This window comes from Rousettus aegyptiacus, unplaced genomic scaffold, assembly GCF_014176215.1.
Source record: "Rousettus aegyptiacus isolate mRouAeg1 unplaced genomic scaffold, mRouAeg1.p scaffold_m13_p_3, whole genome shotgun sequence".
Classification (NCBI taxonomy): domain Eukaryota; kingdom Metazoa; phylum Chordata; class Mammalia; order Chiroptera; family Pteropodidae; genus Rousettus; species Rousettus aegyptiacus.
Genome location: NW_023416306.1, coordinates 17,283,389 through 17,300,757, shown reverse-complemented (window position 1 = coordinate 17,300,757; position 17,369 = coordinate 17,283,389). Strand labels below are relative to the sequence as shown.

Here is a 17,369-nt window from a genome sequence, read left to right as displayed (position 1 = left end):
GTGGTTTCGGGCCGCCGAGATTTCTGTCCGGCCCCGCTGACATCCGGCTTCCCTTCCTCAAGTCGTTTGTCTGCTTCAAGCCACCATCGCGTCTGGAACTTTCTCACGAAATTAAGTAGGGCTCACTGGGGCTTCCGTCCCTTCCCCATAGTGCTGTGCGCCGCTGCCTAGCGACGGCGCAGCCTGGCGGCTAGCTTGGGAGACGGAAGCGAAGACCGAGCTGCTGGGGCGGGGCTCCTTTGCTTGAGAGGCGGGGCCTGGGGGAGGGACCTACAGACCTCCCAGCCCCTGGAGGAGCGAGGTTTTCCAGTGGGCTTTGGACTCCAGTGGTGCGGCGCCTGATTTGATTCCGCGTAACTGCAGCCCTTCGAGGCCAGATTCTCCCACTTGTCTTTTCCAGAACGAAGTGGAGACTCTTTCAGCGCTTACCGGAGCTGAATTCCCATCCTTAATCATTCCCCTCCCAACTTGGTAATAATAGTTAAGAATAACAGTTAGTAGAATTTTTGAATGCAAAAGTTGCCAGCACAGCGTCAGTGCTGGCAACGTAGAGATGAACATGCTAGACCTCGGGGATCAATTCGGGCTGGTTAGCTGATGAAGGGCGCCAGGCAGCTGTTTCTAAGAATAATACATCACATTCGCGTTCGAAAACAAACCCTGTTAAAATATTATTTAGTTCATTAAATTGTTCATCAAAGATCTTTACCAGTTAAAAACATTACCATAGCTTTACAGTGGCTTTTTAAGTTGTATATTTTCATATTATGTACATACAAATAGTCCTCATTCCCACTGAGTACTAATTCTTTATTTTCCTTGAAACGTCTCAAGTGACCCTTTTGTTTTCCTGCTTTTGATAATGAGTATAGAGAAATATTTCCCTATTATGAGAAAAGCAACAGCAATTTAAGGATAAATGGCAACCGAAACTGTAGGTTCTGGTGGGAAAATTCCACTTGAATAGAACAGACCTGGTTTTATGCTTTGAGTCCAAATTAAGATCTAGACTGCATGGCTAGTGTGTAATACTCCATAATTATGTGGTTACTGTTTCTGCAGAGGGCTAGAAAGCTGCAAAGTTTGCTTTTGTCCTAAACCATTTGTAACCATGGACTTGCCGGATGACAGCCAGTGGGATGAAACCACCTGTGACTTAGCTGTTTGTCAGCATCCACAGTGTTGGGCAACTATCCGCCGGATTGAGAGGGGCCACCCTCGAATCCTGGGCTCACCTTGCAAAACTTCTCTGGATGCTAATGGTGAATTAGCCAGTCCCTGTCTCCTTCCTTATAAGATCTTTGAACTGTTTCTGTTTGGCTCCCTTTTGACATGTTACATGTTTTCTTTGGTCTGCTTTCTCAGAGAAACTCCCGGTGCTCACCACTGTAAACATCTCAGATTCCTTCTTCCGGGCCAAGAGACGTGCTCCTCATCATTTATCAGGATTTACCTTCACTAAGCCTCGCTCTTTATTGTATCAGTGTTCAAAGTTTTACTCCAAATTTCAAGGCAGGTAAATTATCATGGAATCTTCTTTTAGGAGCCTACTATCTCAAAATTCTAGGTTGACTTCTTTTATGTATGTAGTAGACTTTGGGGAAGCTAGATTGAAAATAAAACACCAGTTGGGTTAAAAGTGGTGAATATACAGTGGGAAATTAAAAGAAAACATTTTTATTGTGTTCTAGGAGTTGGTTAAAACGGGGGCGGGGGAGGGTCTTAGTTTGCTAGGGTTACTGTAACAAAGTACCACAGACTTGGTAGCTTAAATAACAGAAATTTATTTTCTCAAAATTCTGGATGTTAGAAGTCCAAGATTAAGGTGTTGGCAGATCTGTTTTCTGCTGAGGCCTCTCGCCTTGGCTTGTAGGTGTCATCTTCTTCCGAAGTCTTAACATCGTCTTCCCTCTGTTTGTGTCTATGTCCTAATCTCTTATAAGCACATCAACCATGTTGGATGAGGGCCCATCTATATGCCCTCATTTTACCTTAGTTACCTCTTTAAAGAACCTATGTTCAAATACAGTCAAAATCTAAGCTACTGGGTTTAGGACATCAACTGAATTTTGATGGACACAGTTCAGCCCATATCAGTGAATATCTTATCAACTTCTATAGGTCATCAGAAAACTCTGCACATACTGTCTTTCTTATCTTTTATTTTTAGGTATGAAACTATTTGTAAGCTCCTGAAGGCGGAAGCAATGGCTTTTTCTTTTGAATCTCCTACAAAGCTTAGGTGCCCAGTTAGTGCTTGCTGATACGTGAACCTAAGGGAAAAGTATCTGTAGAAAACTCAGACTTTTAAAATTCGAAGACCCTGTTATCTGGCATCAAAGCACTAATGGTGGCTCTTGTAGGGTTTCTTGTCTCCTGTTCTATTTGAGGAGCCTCTAATGACTTCTCTTAGGCTAAAGATAGTATATGAAAGAGTAGGACTACTTTCAGGTTGTCTAGGACTTGAGCCCTGGGAAAACAGCAACTTCTCCCCATTAGGGCCTATGAAGGTAAAGACCATGGTATCATTTGTTTAGTCACTCATTGAATTCACAGGTATATTGTAGTGGGGGCCGCTTTACTGGGCACTGAGGATACAATGCAATGGTAAACAAGATATGGTTTTTACCCTCAGGGGGCTTTTAGCAAAGAACCATTCATTGTGATGAGTGTGGTGAGAGGAGTGCCACCTACGTGTATGGAGGCACACAGGAAGGGTTCCTAACCCAGGGAGGACAGTGTCTTCTGTATAGGTGGCATTTGTGCCTAGACCTGAAATTAGAGCAGTTTAGTGAAGTAGGGGTTGCAGGTGGGATGTGGACAAGAAGAGTTATAGACTCTTCAACTTCAGACTACAGAAATAGCACATGTAAATCTGGGAAGCAAGAGGAAATTCTTTAGGTATCAGGAAAATAGTTCATTGTGTTTGGAACATAGACCAGGGATGGGAGATGGTCAGAGATGAGGCTGGGGAGCTGGAGTCAAAAGCAGGGGCCTACATTATGTAAGAGTTGGGTCTTTATCTTACACTTCTTTGCAATATTCATTCATTTATAGATTTAACTTGTTTTTTAAAAATATTGCAAGCAATATGAAAATGTAAGGGGATGGATGATATTATTTTTTTTATTATGGTAACTATATATAAAATAAAATTTACCATTTTAACCATTTTTAATTGTACAATTTAGTGGCATTAAGTACATTCACAGTGTTGTGCACCCATCACCATTAACCATTTCTAGAACTTTTTCATCATCTCAAACAGGAACGCTATACCTATTAAACAATACTTCTTCATTCCCTTCTCCCTCCAGCTTCTGATAATCTCTATTATATTTTCTGTCTATGAATTTGTCTATTCTAGTTACCTCATATAAGTGGAATCATACAATATTTGTCCTTTTGTGTGTGATTTTTTTCACCTAGCATAATGTCTTCAAAGTTCATCTACATAGTAGCATGTACCAGAACTACACTCCTTTTTAAGGCTGAGAAATAGTCCTTTTTGTGTATATACTACATTTTGTTTATTTAACATGTTTTTGAACATCTGCATCAAAGGTACTTAAACTTTGGATGTAACTGTATATATATAGAGAGAAAGAAGCATTGGCAATGAATTCAGTTTGATGCAACAAATAGTTGTAAAGTATTTGCAATGTGCAATGTCTATTTGGGAGCTGTTCTAGGAAAAACAAACAAAACTTAAGAAGATGGTGAGCCCCTGCATTCATTTGGTAAGTATTAAGCCCAAGGTTTTCACAGATAAGTAGAAGGCTTTTCTTTATGGCACTGACTTTGTCATCCTAAGAAGTTCTTTGTGTCTCTGTTTCATGTTTGGAAACTCATTTTTTTTTAGGCCTCAAAAGGATTTACCTGACAGAGATTTCATCAGACCTCCAAAAATAGGTCACGGATTGAGAAAGGTACTTCCTCAGCATTTTCTCTTTATTAGTGGGAATAAAATATTTTCCTTTATTTAGCATTCTTCCTTGGGATTACTGTAATCTGAATGATGATGGTGATGATCATGGTGGTGGTGGTGGTGGTGGTGGTGGTGGTGGTGGTGGTGATGATGATGATGATAATTATCTAACATTGGGCCCTAACTATATGCTAGGCTCAGTGCTAATGGCTTTACATGCTATACTGTTTCCAGAAATCTCAGACTCAGTGGTTTTGATTTCTGACATTTGGCATAGGTGGGAATTTTCTGTTCCTATCCTACATAGAACGTGTTCAGCTACTAAATACACATTGTCATCTCATAATACAGGGGAATTAGAATACTGGAATGTCAGATCTAAATTGGGCCTTGAAGTCATCTACTCTGATGACTTTCAAATGTTTTTAGCTATTACCTACAGTAAGAAATACATTTTAGAACAAAAGTGTCATGGAACAATCCTTACCTTTAACTGTATGTGATATACTCTGATATTTTCTGTTGTGTTCTATTTTATTCTATTTCACTTTTAAACAACGTAGGCTACAGTTCACACAATTTGATTTTATGACCCATGAATACGTTGCAATTATAGTTTGAATAACATTACTGTGGTCTATCTCATATATTTTACAGTTGAGGAAACTGAGGCCCAGATAGGAAGTGATTTGCTAAAGCAGTTACTAGTTATAGGCAGAGCTAAATTAGAGTTTAGGAAGAAAAATCCTTCTACTTATCCACAGTAAGAGAGATCTGCTGTTTTTGCAGTCCTACTATTGATGCCTTTTATTTTTTTCATGGGAAACTTCACTTTTCAACGTTAGGTGGAGAATGTCAGGGACTAAGAGAGGGTATATGGGTTTGGATGGTTGAATGAACAAAGCATTTTTCTCTCTGACCACTTCAGAACAAGAGGGTTAGATTAAATTAGTTTTAAATTAATTATTTGAATAGATGATACATACACATGGTTCTAAATTAAAAAGGCATAAAAAGGTTTACAGTACAAAGAAATATACCCTGTTCCCCTGAGCCAATCAGTTCCTTTTCTTATTTTTAACCACCCTCCTTTTCCTACTAGGGTTATGGACTAGGTGATTTGTAAGGTGTCCTTGAGCATCAGTGTTTTAGTATCCTAAGTGTGAAAAGAGTTAAGACTTTAACTTTTATGTAGACACCTATAATTGTAGACAGGCTCTAAAAGTAGAAAACTTGCTTTCATCTCTATCACTTCCCTTCCCTGCTCCGAAATTGTATTGCATTCTCTCCAGAGGCTCTAAGTCTTTGGAGTGGAATGGGCAGAATGAGTAGTGTTCCCGTAGGTAAGTCCCAATGTACCCTCATATGGGATGGGGTTGAGAGTTGCTAAATGCCACTCTAATGCCACAGGGAGGCAGGGAGACTATGCACTTAAAAATGCTCACTCTTACAGTACCCGTACTAATATCTGGTTTCTTGGGATGAGAAGTGTCTTTTCATCATCTTGTGAACCACCGTACCCTTTTGGTTAGCATGATAATTCAGTCCTTAGTCTCGTACTGAATACCATCAGGAGCTGGTACCTTTAAGCCATACATAGGCATTTTATCTTCCTGTTAGCTTCCTGTGCTGAATTTGAATGAAACACAACTTCCTTGCCCTCAAGGTGTTGGAAATATGATTGTAATCTGGATCCCTGAAGAACCAGAGAAGCATGTGAGGTGAGTATCATATCTAGAACTTAGAGATCTTAACTCTTATGTTCTACAAATCCCTACTGTCCTCTGCAGGCCTCTTTTTTGTGATGTTTTTAGCCACCTCACTGCAAGTAGCAGGAGGCCAAGCAGAGAAAGTCATAGTCTCTTGCATCTGCCTCTTGCTACAGTGGAATTCTATTTTGATACACTTTGAGATTTGTGCCTGGGGACTTCTCTACATCAAATTCTATGTAGCACTAAATAGCATACGAGATAGGGCTAATGTATTTGTGAAGTTTGATTAAGAAACAAATCCTTTCTGACTTAGTTTTTCTTATTATCCATCAGCAACCAGTAAAACAGTTTTCAGTGAAGTACATGATTCTTTGGTTTCAATCCCAAGGCTTAGTACAGTGACAAAATCAATAGCATATGGAACTTGTGTATAAAACAAAATATGACAAAAGCAAAGGCCTGAAGACTTGCTAATATTGACAGCCTTTAAAAGAAAGTGTTTTTTTTTTGTTTTTTTTTTTTTGGAGGGGGGCACTGCTGAGGCTTTCAGATTTTGTTAAGTCACTGTTTAGAGATGATGAGATTTAAAAAATTTAATTTAATTTTTTAATGATCATGTGACTACTTCTTTAGATATGCATTTTTGTATGTATGGTGTGTATATATATATACACACACACACACACACATATACACACACACACATATATGTGTATATATATGTGTGTGTATGTACGTATCATATATAAATATATAGTGTAAAAAACAAAAACGTAAGAGTTCATTTCCTTTCATGCAAAAGAAGCCCAGGTGTAGGCGGGCCAAGGCTAGTATGTCAGGTCTATGAGGTAGTCAGAAACCAGAGTTCCTTCTAGCTTTCCGGGTCATTATCCTTAGCCATGGCTTCCATCTTCAAAGGTGCTTCATGGGGGCTTTTAAGGTCTCAGAGGCTGCTAGGGCTCTAGCCATTATAAGAAGGGGAGGAAGATGACAGAGCAAAAATACTTAAGCATCTTCACATGCTAGGCAGTGAGAATTCAGTGGAGAACCAAATAGACCTGGTCCCTGTCCTCCTGGAGTCTTATGGTGGTGGTGGTGCTGGGGAGAATTCAGACATTACAAACATCACCACACCTAAGGATATAATTACTAATTTGGATTAACACTGTGAAAATAAATAAGTAGATTATATGAGAGAATGGTGGGGAACCTAATTTAGAAGTGAGGGCGGGGGTCTTGTTTTTAGCAGCCTCTGAGCAACAGGTACCGCTGGGCTCCCAACCTCCCATCTTTGAGTACTGAATAGACGATAGAAATCTTTATGGTCATCACTCTGTTGTTTAAGATGTCTGGGAATAAGTTGTGGTTATTCTTATTTCAAGTCCAGCTGAGAAGTGTATGGTTCCCAGCCAGGACGGGAAGAAGAAAAGAAAGACATCTACAGCGGTCAGTTTGATGTTGTGGCCAAAGCTTTATGATATTACTCTGTAGAATTGACTCTTGTTTTCCTTTTAGATACCTGCCCCCTTCCCCTGTTCTCTCTTTAAATGAACAAAATCTGCAAAAGGAAACCCTTGTTAAGAAATAATTCCCAAGTCATTTTCTATTCTGAGACTCTTTCCCTATTTCTTCCCTGTAGGAAAGTGAAGAGCACCTTGAGATGTTAGGAGGAACTGTTGGGTATTCAGAGGGAATTTTTAGTCAATTAGAAACTAATTCCCAGTATTACTGAAATAGAGTTTCAATGGACTAGGAGTCAGAATAGACCTGGGCTTCTAATTTGAATTCTAGCATTTATAGCCTTGGATGCGTTACAGTACTGGTAAGTTTCTACGTCCATGAGAATGGTGTCTTGGTCCATTTTGTCCATTGCTGAATCCCAGCCTTAGTCCTATGCTTGACACATTGTTGGCCAATAAATATTTGTTCCGTTTGTTCAGTGAATAAATTAATAACCTTTTGGGGAAAAAACCCTAACAAAACAGCTAATCTCCATGTGGTCTGAATTCAACAATAGGATTGGGGAGCAGAAGAGAGGAGAATGTGGTGTCCCTCATAGTGCAGTCTAAGGAGGGCGCTGCTGCTGGGGTAGGCTGGAAACAAGGAGCTTCACATATCTGGGTTGCGTTGAGGCTGGAAGGTGGGTGGGAAGAAGTGGCATTGAAGAGAGTGCTTCAGGTAGTTAGTTCTTCCCATGGTTTCTCTTCCAGAAAGACAAGCCACCTTGGGTTCTCTCTAGAAAGCAGAACACAGAAACACGGTTGAGACCTCCAGGGATAATCGTGCCTCCCTCCTCCCCAGTACACACGTTTGAGCAACTAAATTCAGAATTCATTCCTTTCTGGAACCAATTTGACATGTTACCTCAGGAACTGCTGAAGAAGTAAGTATTATGTAAGCCTGCTTTTCGTTAAAGCTGAGGAGGGTCTAGGCAGTGTGCTCTTTCTGAGTAGGGAGGAGAGAAAACTGTCACACTTTTTGTTTACTGAGTTCTTAGACTTACCAATATGCAATGGTGACAGTAATCACCACCATTTATCAAGTACTTACTATCTGCCAGGCCCAATGCTAAGTAAGCACATTATACATATTCTCTCATTTAAACTTCCACTAGGAGGTCGCCCTAATTACACTCTTCTTTCTATAGCTGAGTTTTGGTAAATAGGAGGCAGAATGGATATATGATTTGGTGTGAGACAAACTTTGCATTTTATATTGAAACATATACTGGCTTTATGAATTTTGGTAATTTATATAGCCTCTTCAGGCTTCATTTTCCTCATTTGCAGGGTGTTGTAAGGATTCAGTGGTATAGAGCACATGAGCCTGACATATAGTAAACACTTAATCTATATAGCTGTAATGATCGTAGTTGCATCCGAAAGCTTTTAGTGAATGATCATTTTTAGACCCCGAGTGGACATTTCTTCAAATTTAGAGCCCTTCTCATCTTTTTCTCCTTAACCACATTATCCTAAAAGAGCTGTTGCTGACTGTCTGGCTGTCTTTGTTCCCTTCAGTCTTTTGTCAGATGAAGGGAAAACTAACCTTAGTCCAGAGATGAAGACACAATTGGCCATGATGAAAAAGAAACCTCCATTGGAAAAGAGCCGACCTGACAGTGCCATTTCTGCTAAGATGTTTTTATCTGTACACCGTCTCACCCTGCAAGTAAGAGCTGGGGAGCCTCAGAGCAAGATGTCTGCATGCAAGCCTAAACTTATCTCTCTTCCAGGCTGTAATGGTTGACTTTTTAATTTTTCTTTCTCTTCTATCTTTCTACTCTGGACCCAAGCCCCACAGAAGGGCTGGGCTGTATGTAGGTGAAAGCAAATGTATGGGGAGGGGTCTGAAGAGAAGAACATTCTCTATTTCTTCTGCATTTTGTTCCCCACAACTTTTCCCTCTCCAGAGCCCCTGGTACAGTAACACACACACCGAGTTCTCGAAAAGTGCTTGTTGACTATAAATGCACTGGGCGGGGGGTGGGGGGTGGGGGGGTGGATGGGGATACATTTTGGGAAAGAAAAAGACCTATAGTAGAGCTTTTCTTCTTTTTCTGCAGAGACCAGCATTGAGATATCCTGAATATTTTAGGAAATTACATTATAACCTGAAGACAGAAGGCAGGTCTGCTGCTGCCAGGTCTCCAGGTACCATTCCCCCTCAACTACATTTCTCATACTTGATATTGGTGCCAGTTCAGTTATATTTGTGGCCACAGTCATACAGGGTCACATGTAGAACTCAAGAAACTGCAGTTTTAAGAAGCAGCCACCTTGTACCCTCTGGCTGCCCGGCTTGGTCCTGACCAGGGAGAAAGTTCCACCATGGTGGAGCAGGGCACAGCAAGTAGCCCAGGGGAGGGTGGGAGCTGTCAGGGAGAAGAGGATTGAGCTGGCCGACTGGTTACCAGGTCATAAGAAGCCACCACAGCAGCAGTGGCAGCGGCAGCAGAAGCAGCAACAGAGGAAGGCGAAGACACCTACTAAGAAACAGGTAGAGCGGCAGTGAGAGGACCCTTAGGACCTGCTGGGACTGGGACAAGTGGGTGCAGCCCGGGACGGGAAGGGATGTATGAGAGGTGGCATTCTCCCTGTTCTCTGACTGGTTATAGATACAAAGTTCCTGTCTGGTTGTAGATGTTAACTTCCTTTTTAAGACTTCTTAAAAAAAACTTACCTTAATTTCCAAAAGTCCTAATTTAGTTCCTCTTCATGTGTGTTTCAGGAGGCTAAAAAGAAACCCAAGAGTGATCTAGGGACCCAAAGCCCTTCGCATAAACATGTCGGTGCCATGGCGTATGACCTGTGCTATTGTAAGGAGAATATGGGTTGGGAGTGACAGAATCCCAGCATGTATCTGAGGGCAGGAAAAACTGAATATGTTTGTCATTTGAGGACCCGCCTTGTCAGGCACTTAGAATTCTCCTTGGAGTGCTTTGTTTTGGCTGAACTTCCATGTATCATTCTTCTATCAAATATTTATTAAGCAGGCAAGCTGGGCCAGATGTCTGCTTCACATGGGATTTGAGAGAGGACCACGAGCACGAATCAGAGCCATTTTCCCTCAGTTTCTACTATAGAAAAGGCAGAGTGGATTGAGGAAGATAAGCAAGCCCAGGTTACTGAAGTGAAGACTCCTGAAGGCCTGTTGGCTAGTGACGCAGTGGGGAGCTGGGGTCCTTCGCTAGAGCCCTGAGAGAGTTCTAAGGAAGCAGAGTCCAGGGCTCTCCACTTCTGACACAAGTTAATCTCTGCAGCCTTAGGCCAAAATCAACATACTGTCTAGCCCCATGTAGGAGACAGGTAGCCATTTCTTGACAGGTGATCCTTTTCCTCTAGTGTTCATGCTGGAGACAAGAATGGGTGTCTCACCTTTTTGGAATCCTTATCATGTCTGAGCTGAAGGATATATTTACCCCAGTCCCTCTGATATTTCTCAGCTTGTGTGCAGAATGGGAAGGAAGGCGGGAGAAGGAATCCTCTTAAACTTTAGAAGATTCTTCTGCCTTACTCAGACTGGACACTGCTGACTGTAATGTGAAAATAACTGTTTAATCATCAGAATTCACTGTCTAATCCTGGGGCATTGGGAGGGTTCAGGTGAGGTGTTGCCTGGGAAGAATGCTGCTCTCTTGGTTTATTTCCTATCCCACTGAACTCTCTGATAGCAGTGGTGACCTCTAACTCAAGGATCTAAGAAGACTTCCGACCTTTACATGGGAGGTAGATGGAACCAGGGCTGGGTCCAGGGTGAGAGGTGACTTGTCCAAGGTTGATACCCCATCCAGGTGATCAAAACTCTCCCAAATTCTACTATGGTGCATTTAGGTTCTCTTCCTGATGCCTCCAATAGGAGCAGTTTTGCTTGGGTGATTGACATGCCCCTTTGAATCATGTTCTTAGAGCAGTGGCCTGTCCTCACTGAGTTGAGACAGGCCTTATGGAAGAGGTGATTTTTGCATTGTATCTTGAATATGTGTAAGAATTTACCTGATATGGAAGAGAATTCCTGAAAGTGGAAATAGCCTGTACAAAGGCATCTTGGAGCAGCATAGCTGCTCAGGGAACACTGAGTTGTCCATTATGGCTTTGGAGTTAGGTCTTTAAGAGGTAGGTAAGGGCTTGTATAGGCTAAGATTTTTGACCTTTATTCTCCACATCAATGGTGTTCCATCTTGATTGCATATTGAAGTCAACCGAGGAGCTTTGACAACCCTCATTCCTGGGCTGCACCCTAGACCTATTAAATCAGAATTTCTGGTATTGGGACCCAGGCCTCAGTGTTTTTTAAAGCTCCCCAGTGCTTCCAATGTGCAGCTAAGGTGGGAACCAGCATTGTCAGGGAGTCAATCCAAGTGTTGAGCGAGGGAGTTCCTTAACTTGCTTTGCCTTTTAGCATAATACCTCTGGTGGCTGCTTAGAAGATGTTCATTTAGAAAAATGATAATGGAAAGAATGAATGCATTTCGGGACTAACTGGGCATACAGCTGAAGCAAAAGAACCCTAGAACTAGAGCTTTTTGGGGGGGAGGGGCTTCATTTTCAGAACCCAATATTGGGTACATTAGAGATAGAGCAAGAAGGTCAGAGGAGTATTCAAAGGCAGAAAAGGTAGAGTTAGGGCTTCTTTTGCTGCTACGCTGTTCAGGTTCCTGCCCCTTAGTTTTCTTGGAGGAATCCTAGATCTTTTAACATACACTTTACCTTAACCTCTAAATCTGTAATAGATATGGGTATAGTCCTAGGTGAACCGAATCACAAATAGAACTCAGAAGGCCTATCTCCCCTTAACATGCCTCTGAGGTCCTGTCTTGTCCTGGATGGGGAGTCATTTGTAGACTAGGGGTCAACAAGAAGCCCAGCAATGGGATATGATAAACCAATAAGAAGAGAACTGAGTTGACTTTGTGGTCACTAGGTCCCAGAACTCTACCAGGTTGTGAGAGTGACAAAAAGCAGCAGCAGCTGATGAAGATAAATGACCCCACTTTCAAACAGGTGAGAGTGTATGAGGGACATTCTGCTAGGACCCCACTGTTATCCAGTACTACATAACAAACTACCCCAAAGCTGAAGCCATAGTGGTTTGTTATTTCTCATCGTTCTGTGGGTTGACTGGACAGTTTGTCAGATCTTGCCTGATGTCACTCATGCAGCCAGATTTCATCTGGAGGCTGGCCTGGGGCTGTTGATTGAATTGCATTAGTTATTTCTTCTGTGAGGCCTCTCCATGTGGCTAGTTTGGGCTTCTTGACAGCACAGTAATCTCATGCAAGCACTTTCTTAAGGGATGGGCCTGGAACTGTAACAGTGTATGTCCATCACCTTTTTTTTTTGGTCAAAAATGATAAGTCCAGCCCAGATTCTAGAGGAGAGGAAATCGACTCCATCTCTTAATGGGAGGAATAGTATGTGCATACAGGAACGGGAAGGATTTTTGGCAACCACCTTTGGAGGCAATCTGCCCTTAGCTGATGGCTGGGAAGGGGGAAGAGTGGATTCTAGCTTCATCTGGTCAGCCTGGAGGGCCAGGGATGTGGTACAGACTTCTCTTCAGTCTCAGTGGGTGGGATTTTCTCCTGTCATTGGATGTTAATTTCTCCAAGAAAAGCATCATTTAGAAAAATCTTTTGTTTTCCAAAGTTTCAAGTTTCCTCACACTTACTCTAATGAATTCCAGGATTCCACAGAGAGACCACAGGTAGACTATGCTGAGAACTCCCTGGATTCCTTCTCCAGTGAACAGAGTAAGTTGCCACAGTAGATGAGCCTTAGGAAGTACCTGAGGACAGGGAGAGCTGAACCTGTGTGGACCAGGATGGTTCACCTCCCTGGATGACACAGTCCTCATCCCTTAGAAGGGTTTTAAAGACACTCCAGCCCTTCCTTTTCTGTCCTCCATTTGTCATAGTTGGGAAAAGGCTACAGGTACAATTAATGGCTGTATCTTCTTTTAGATACTGAACTATCCCAGGAAGAAGCCACTAACGAGGACATCGGTACTCAGATGGAGGTTGTGCAGGAAGCCCTAGAGAATACCCCAAAGCACCTTTCAGCCAGTACGTCTAGAGCAAATTGGAACCCTGAGCTCAAACTCCTGAAGATTCTTCAGGGCACTGATTATGAAGACGAGGAGAACCAGGCCTCTGGGATACAGAGTGAAGCGTCTGTGGAGGCATAGACAGAAGACATCATTGGGGTGGCCTTATTTTACAGCAGGATGCTTAGAATGCTGAGGACAGTGACCCTGGACACAAGGACTGAAAGGAGAGAGGACTTCTGCTCCCTGGAACCTTTACCAGGGCCTGAGCTTAGGGATTCTATTTGCTTCACTCACTTCTACTTGCCTCTAAAATAAATAAGGGAGAAACTTAAATTTTTTTTCTCTTCCATTAGGGCCAAAATAGGTTTGGGGATAAAACACAGCTGCTGCTTAATCAAAAGACTCATTCTTGTTTCTGAGAGGAGGGGGGAAATATTTCTTGGCATCTGTTTTCTGAGTCACCTTTATCTCCTCTCTGAAGCTCTGAAAGGTTTCCAGTTGTAGGAAGATGAATTTGACCTGTGGGAACCCCTTCTATGTTCCTAGCTTTTCCTCATTCTCTGGAAATGGTTTCTTTTGAGGATGGCATCCACGTCATTATCCAATAATATTCATTGTGTTATGTGTATATGCATTATGTGTAATATTCCTGTGCATGTGGCACAGGACTCGTATTAACCTGAAAGAGTGTGAAGCTCTAGCTTCTAAGCTGCTGAATCTCCAGGGGAGTTTCACTGATGCTCATGAAGACTGAGAATGTCAGTCTCAGTATTGCTTGAACTTGATTTTTGGAAGAATTTTTTTTTTAAATGTTTTTTTCTTAAAACTTTTTAATACAGAAAATTTACAAAATTGCATAAAAGTAAACAATTATATAATGTTCTTGTGCACCCAATAAAAGCCCTGAGCCCTATGCCCCATGAGCTGGGCCAGGGGCAGTTGGGGCCCAGGCATTTTCAACAGTTCTGTACCCAAGGTCAAGCTTCCTTCCCACAAGTGGGGGCTGGGTAGAAGAAGAGAGCCCTCACCTATAGGACGTACTAGCAAGAACTTAGCCTTTGCAACAGGTAGCTGGGATTAAGATGAGAAATGACAATATTCTGTCCCTCCTGGGAAGACAGCTCTCTGACTTGGAGCTGAGGGGAGAGGAAGCCCTGTGTTCTCAGGCTGCAGCAGCCTGCAGTAGAGTTTGTCTCACTGAAGTGGGGCGGGGTTGGGGAGAGGGAAGGCTTAGGTCCAGGGTCACCATAGACTCCTGCAGTTCTTTTACAGATTTTCTTGAACAAGTGTTTCTTCAGTTTGCTGTATATTCTTAGGGTCATTTCCAGAGACTTAAAAAATAAAAATAAAAATGTCCCCAATTTTCACTAGAGAGCATTCCATGGAGCTCCTTAGACAATTATGCCAGAAGTGGAACCCTGGGTTGGGCCTAAGGTCTTTTTATAAAGAGAAACTTATTCCTCATCAGTTATTTGGTTACCCTAAGTACAGTTCATGCAAGAAAGCCAGATTAAATGTTCAACTCCTTAACATTGTCTCAAAACAAGACTAAATTAGAAGGCTCAAACTGCTGCCTACCCATTCCTCTTTTCCAAGCCAAATCAAAATTATGTGACATCATTTGTGTTACTAGACTGAACTGAGCTGAATCTTCATAGTAAGAGAAATCTGAGAGGCATTAATGTACATCGCAGAATGACTTCTGTGGGCTAATGAAAAAATCTACAACTTTTTCACTTTTCCTTAGCCTACCCTCAGACCTGTCCTCCTGAGCAAACCCGATTTTCAGTGGTCGGTAGTGGAGTTGAGGATGGGGAAGGGCTTAGCTTTCATTTGCTCTTTTATCTGAAGGCTGAGAAAGTCTGTTTTATAATTAATTCAATTACTTTAATTAGTAAAGCATCTCCCAGAAATTGGCACATTCTTTTAAGTCCTCTTAATGAGCATAAAGTCACCTTTTAAATCATGACATGTTTTATCTATAGCCATGCTACCCTGAACAAGCCCGATCCCATCTGATCTCGGAAACTAAGCAGGGTTGGGCCTGGTTAATACTTGGATGGGAGACCACCTAGAAAGACCAGGTGCTGTAGGTGTAAAAATTGAAAAAATAAGGGATTGTAAGCTGATAAGGTTCTTGTAATCTGTGAGGTCAATCAAGGGTTGCCTTGCCTAAAAACAAAAAAAAATCATGACATATTTTGAGTGAGAAGATATTTGCCATCTGAACACTGGCTTGTGCTTCTATTTTCAAAGGGAGAGAAAACATTGGCAGGCTGGAACTTGTTTCATTTTTGTTATACCAATTCCTCAAATTTGGATAATCATAAATAGAATTTAGGAAAACATACCACAGTTTTCAGAGTTCTTTACATCCACTATTTTGGTTGGTTCTCTGGCCAGCTCTAGATAAATGTGGATTGTCTCTGTTTTCTAGATTAGGAAAGCAAGGCTCAGAATACAGGGCTGATGATAGCCCATTTGGGGCCTTTGAGTGAATTAGAAAAAAGATACCCTTTAAGACACTTTTTACCAACTGCTGAAAAATATCTTGATCAGTATAGAAATCTATGGTGATTACAACATGAGCAGCACCTCTAGAGTTTGTCCACAACCTTCACAACAGTTTCTGGTGGCTTTGCTGGATTAGTTAAATAATTTGCTGAAAGTCAAAGGCCAGTCAGTGAAGGGGGTTGGACCTAGAACCTGGGACCTCACTATCTCGTCTACTGGATTCCAATACCTCTCTGAGTCCTTCTTTTTAGCGTATAGTCAACAGTCTTAATCAGAAAGGAAGGATGAGGCCATGTAGAAAAGAACTGATGGAGGGAGAGGAGCCCTCATGAACCCTTTGCTTCAGCCTCCCTGTGTTCTAAGAGAGGAGGAGCCAGGTAACTGTTGCTAACTGCCATTTCCCCATCCTCTGGGTCACAGGACCTAGGGGAATTAAGGCCCAATAGCCAGAAGGCTCCAGCCAGAATCCCACAGAGATGCGCTTTACACACTTAAGCAGGCAAGAGGACTTAAGACTTAGCCTATTGAAATAATATCCTAGGAGGCTTATATTCCTGAGAAACTCATCTCTGTTTTTTACTTTCTTTGTGATCCCTACTAGGTATAGGCCACTTCGTTTGGGTCACCATGGTTTTCTAGGCACTCTTCCCGATGACACCTGCCCCAGTTTGACCTGTGTGTAGAAGCATAGTTAATGAAAGCATTTTCAGATTTTCCATGTCCACACCTGCCTCCTTGCAGAGCCAGTCATCTTTTGTGTCGGTATTGGTCCTGACATCTGGGGTAACAGACTCTGTCTTTCATTGTTTTTGGATTACAGAAAGCTCCCTTGAGTGGGAGGGAATCAAGGTTTCATCCATGACAGCAGTAACCCTTAGAAAAATCAGTTTATTAATGCACCTAAGGAATTGTTTGCTAAATTAAGGACAGAAATAACTTTAGCCTTTAGATACAAATGATTGGAGGCCCTTTGGTGTCCAGGGAAATCTGGGGAAGAATTTATACATTTTCTCTTTCAGTTGCCAGAAGGTATTAGGGTATGAAATGAATCTGTCCTTCTGTTTATACATTTGCTTAACAAATATAGGGTACCTATTATATATTAGAGAATCAACTCCTAGATTATCTTGTTAGAGAAAAGAGACGATCTGGAGGGGACAGTGGAGAGTCATTCCCAGGAATATAGCTTGAAAATTTCCTGGATCAATCTGTAAAGTTATTGGGGACCACTAGGTGGCGATATTATGTTATGAAAATGACATCCTTCACAGACTGGAGGCCTCTGCTTATTTCTGAGGCCAATGTCTACACAGTTAAAGAGACTTTGTGAGTAAATGGAGAAAAATCTACATTTCACCATTTGCATATGTGATCCAATGTAAATGCTTTAGGGGACTAGTAGCTCCTGGAGGGATGGGGGCTGTGTATATTGTCATGCAGGTTCAAGCCCTAGCATGTTGTAGCTCCTCAATCAATACTTGACAAATAAATGAATTAATCTTTGAACAGTTTAGATTGTCATTGGAAGAACTATTTTAAGAGTGTGGAAAATTCTAGAACATGCCCAGTGGCCTAGGATTTAGGGAATTTGGGAGCTATTGATGATCCTGACAGAGGTTGGGCAGAGATTTAAGGAAGCGGCACTTGGAAAGGTAAAAATATCAAAA

General features: G+C 41.8%; 1 protein-coding gene and 1 pseudogene across 3 annotated transcripts; both read left to right on the top strand.

Moving 5' to 3' along the window:
• The first annotated feature begins 1 nt into the window (after window position 1).
• Window positions 2–13,521, top strand: CUNH9orf43 (chromosome unknown C9orf43 homolog). 3 transcript variants are annotated; one of them, XM_036238570.1, is made up of 15 exons: window positions 3–115; window positions 401–471; window positions 1,063–1,262; window positions 1,366–1,516; window positions 3,863–3,929; window positions 5,549–5,649; window positions 7,023–7,086; window positions 7,851–8,023; window positions 8,661–8,811; window positions 9,206–9,293; window positions 9,557–9,639; window positions 9,871–9,958; window positions 12,064–12,143; window positions 12,826–12,892; window positions 13,103–13,521. In XM_036238570.1, the coding sequence occupies exons 3-15, from the start codon at window positions 1,112–1,114 to the stop codon at window positions 13,324–13,326; spliced, it is 1,488 nt and encodes a 495-aa protein (XP_036094463.1). In that variant the 5' UTR covers window positions 3–115; window positions 401–471; window positions 1,063–1,111; the 3' UTR covers window positions 13,327–13,521. The 3 variants fall into 3 exon arrangements, with proteins under 3 accessions (XP_015981793.2, XP_036094463.1, XP_015981791.2); XM_016126307.2 differs by lacking the exon at window positions 401–471 and having other exon boundaries at window positions 2–115; XM_016126305.2 differs by lacking the exon at window positions 3–115 and having other exon boundaries at window positions 195–471.
• Window positions 13,522–15,165: 1,644 nt separating this feature from the next.
• Window positions 15,166–15,284, top strand: LOC118600660 (annotated as a pseudogene).
• The last annotated feature ends 2,085 nt before the right edge of the window (window positions 15,285–17,369 follow it).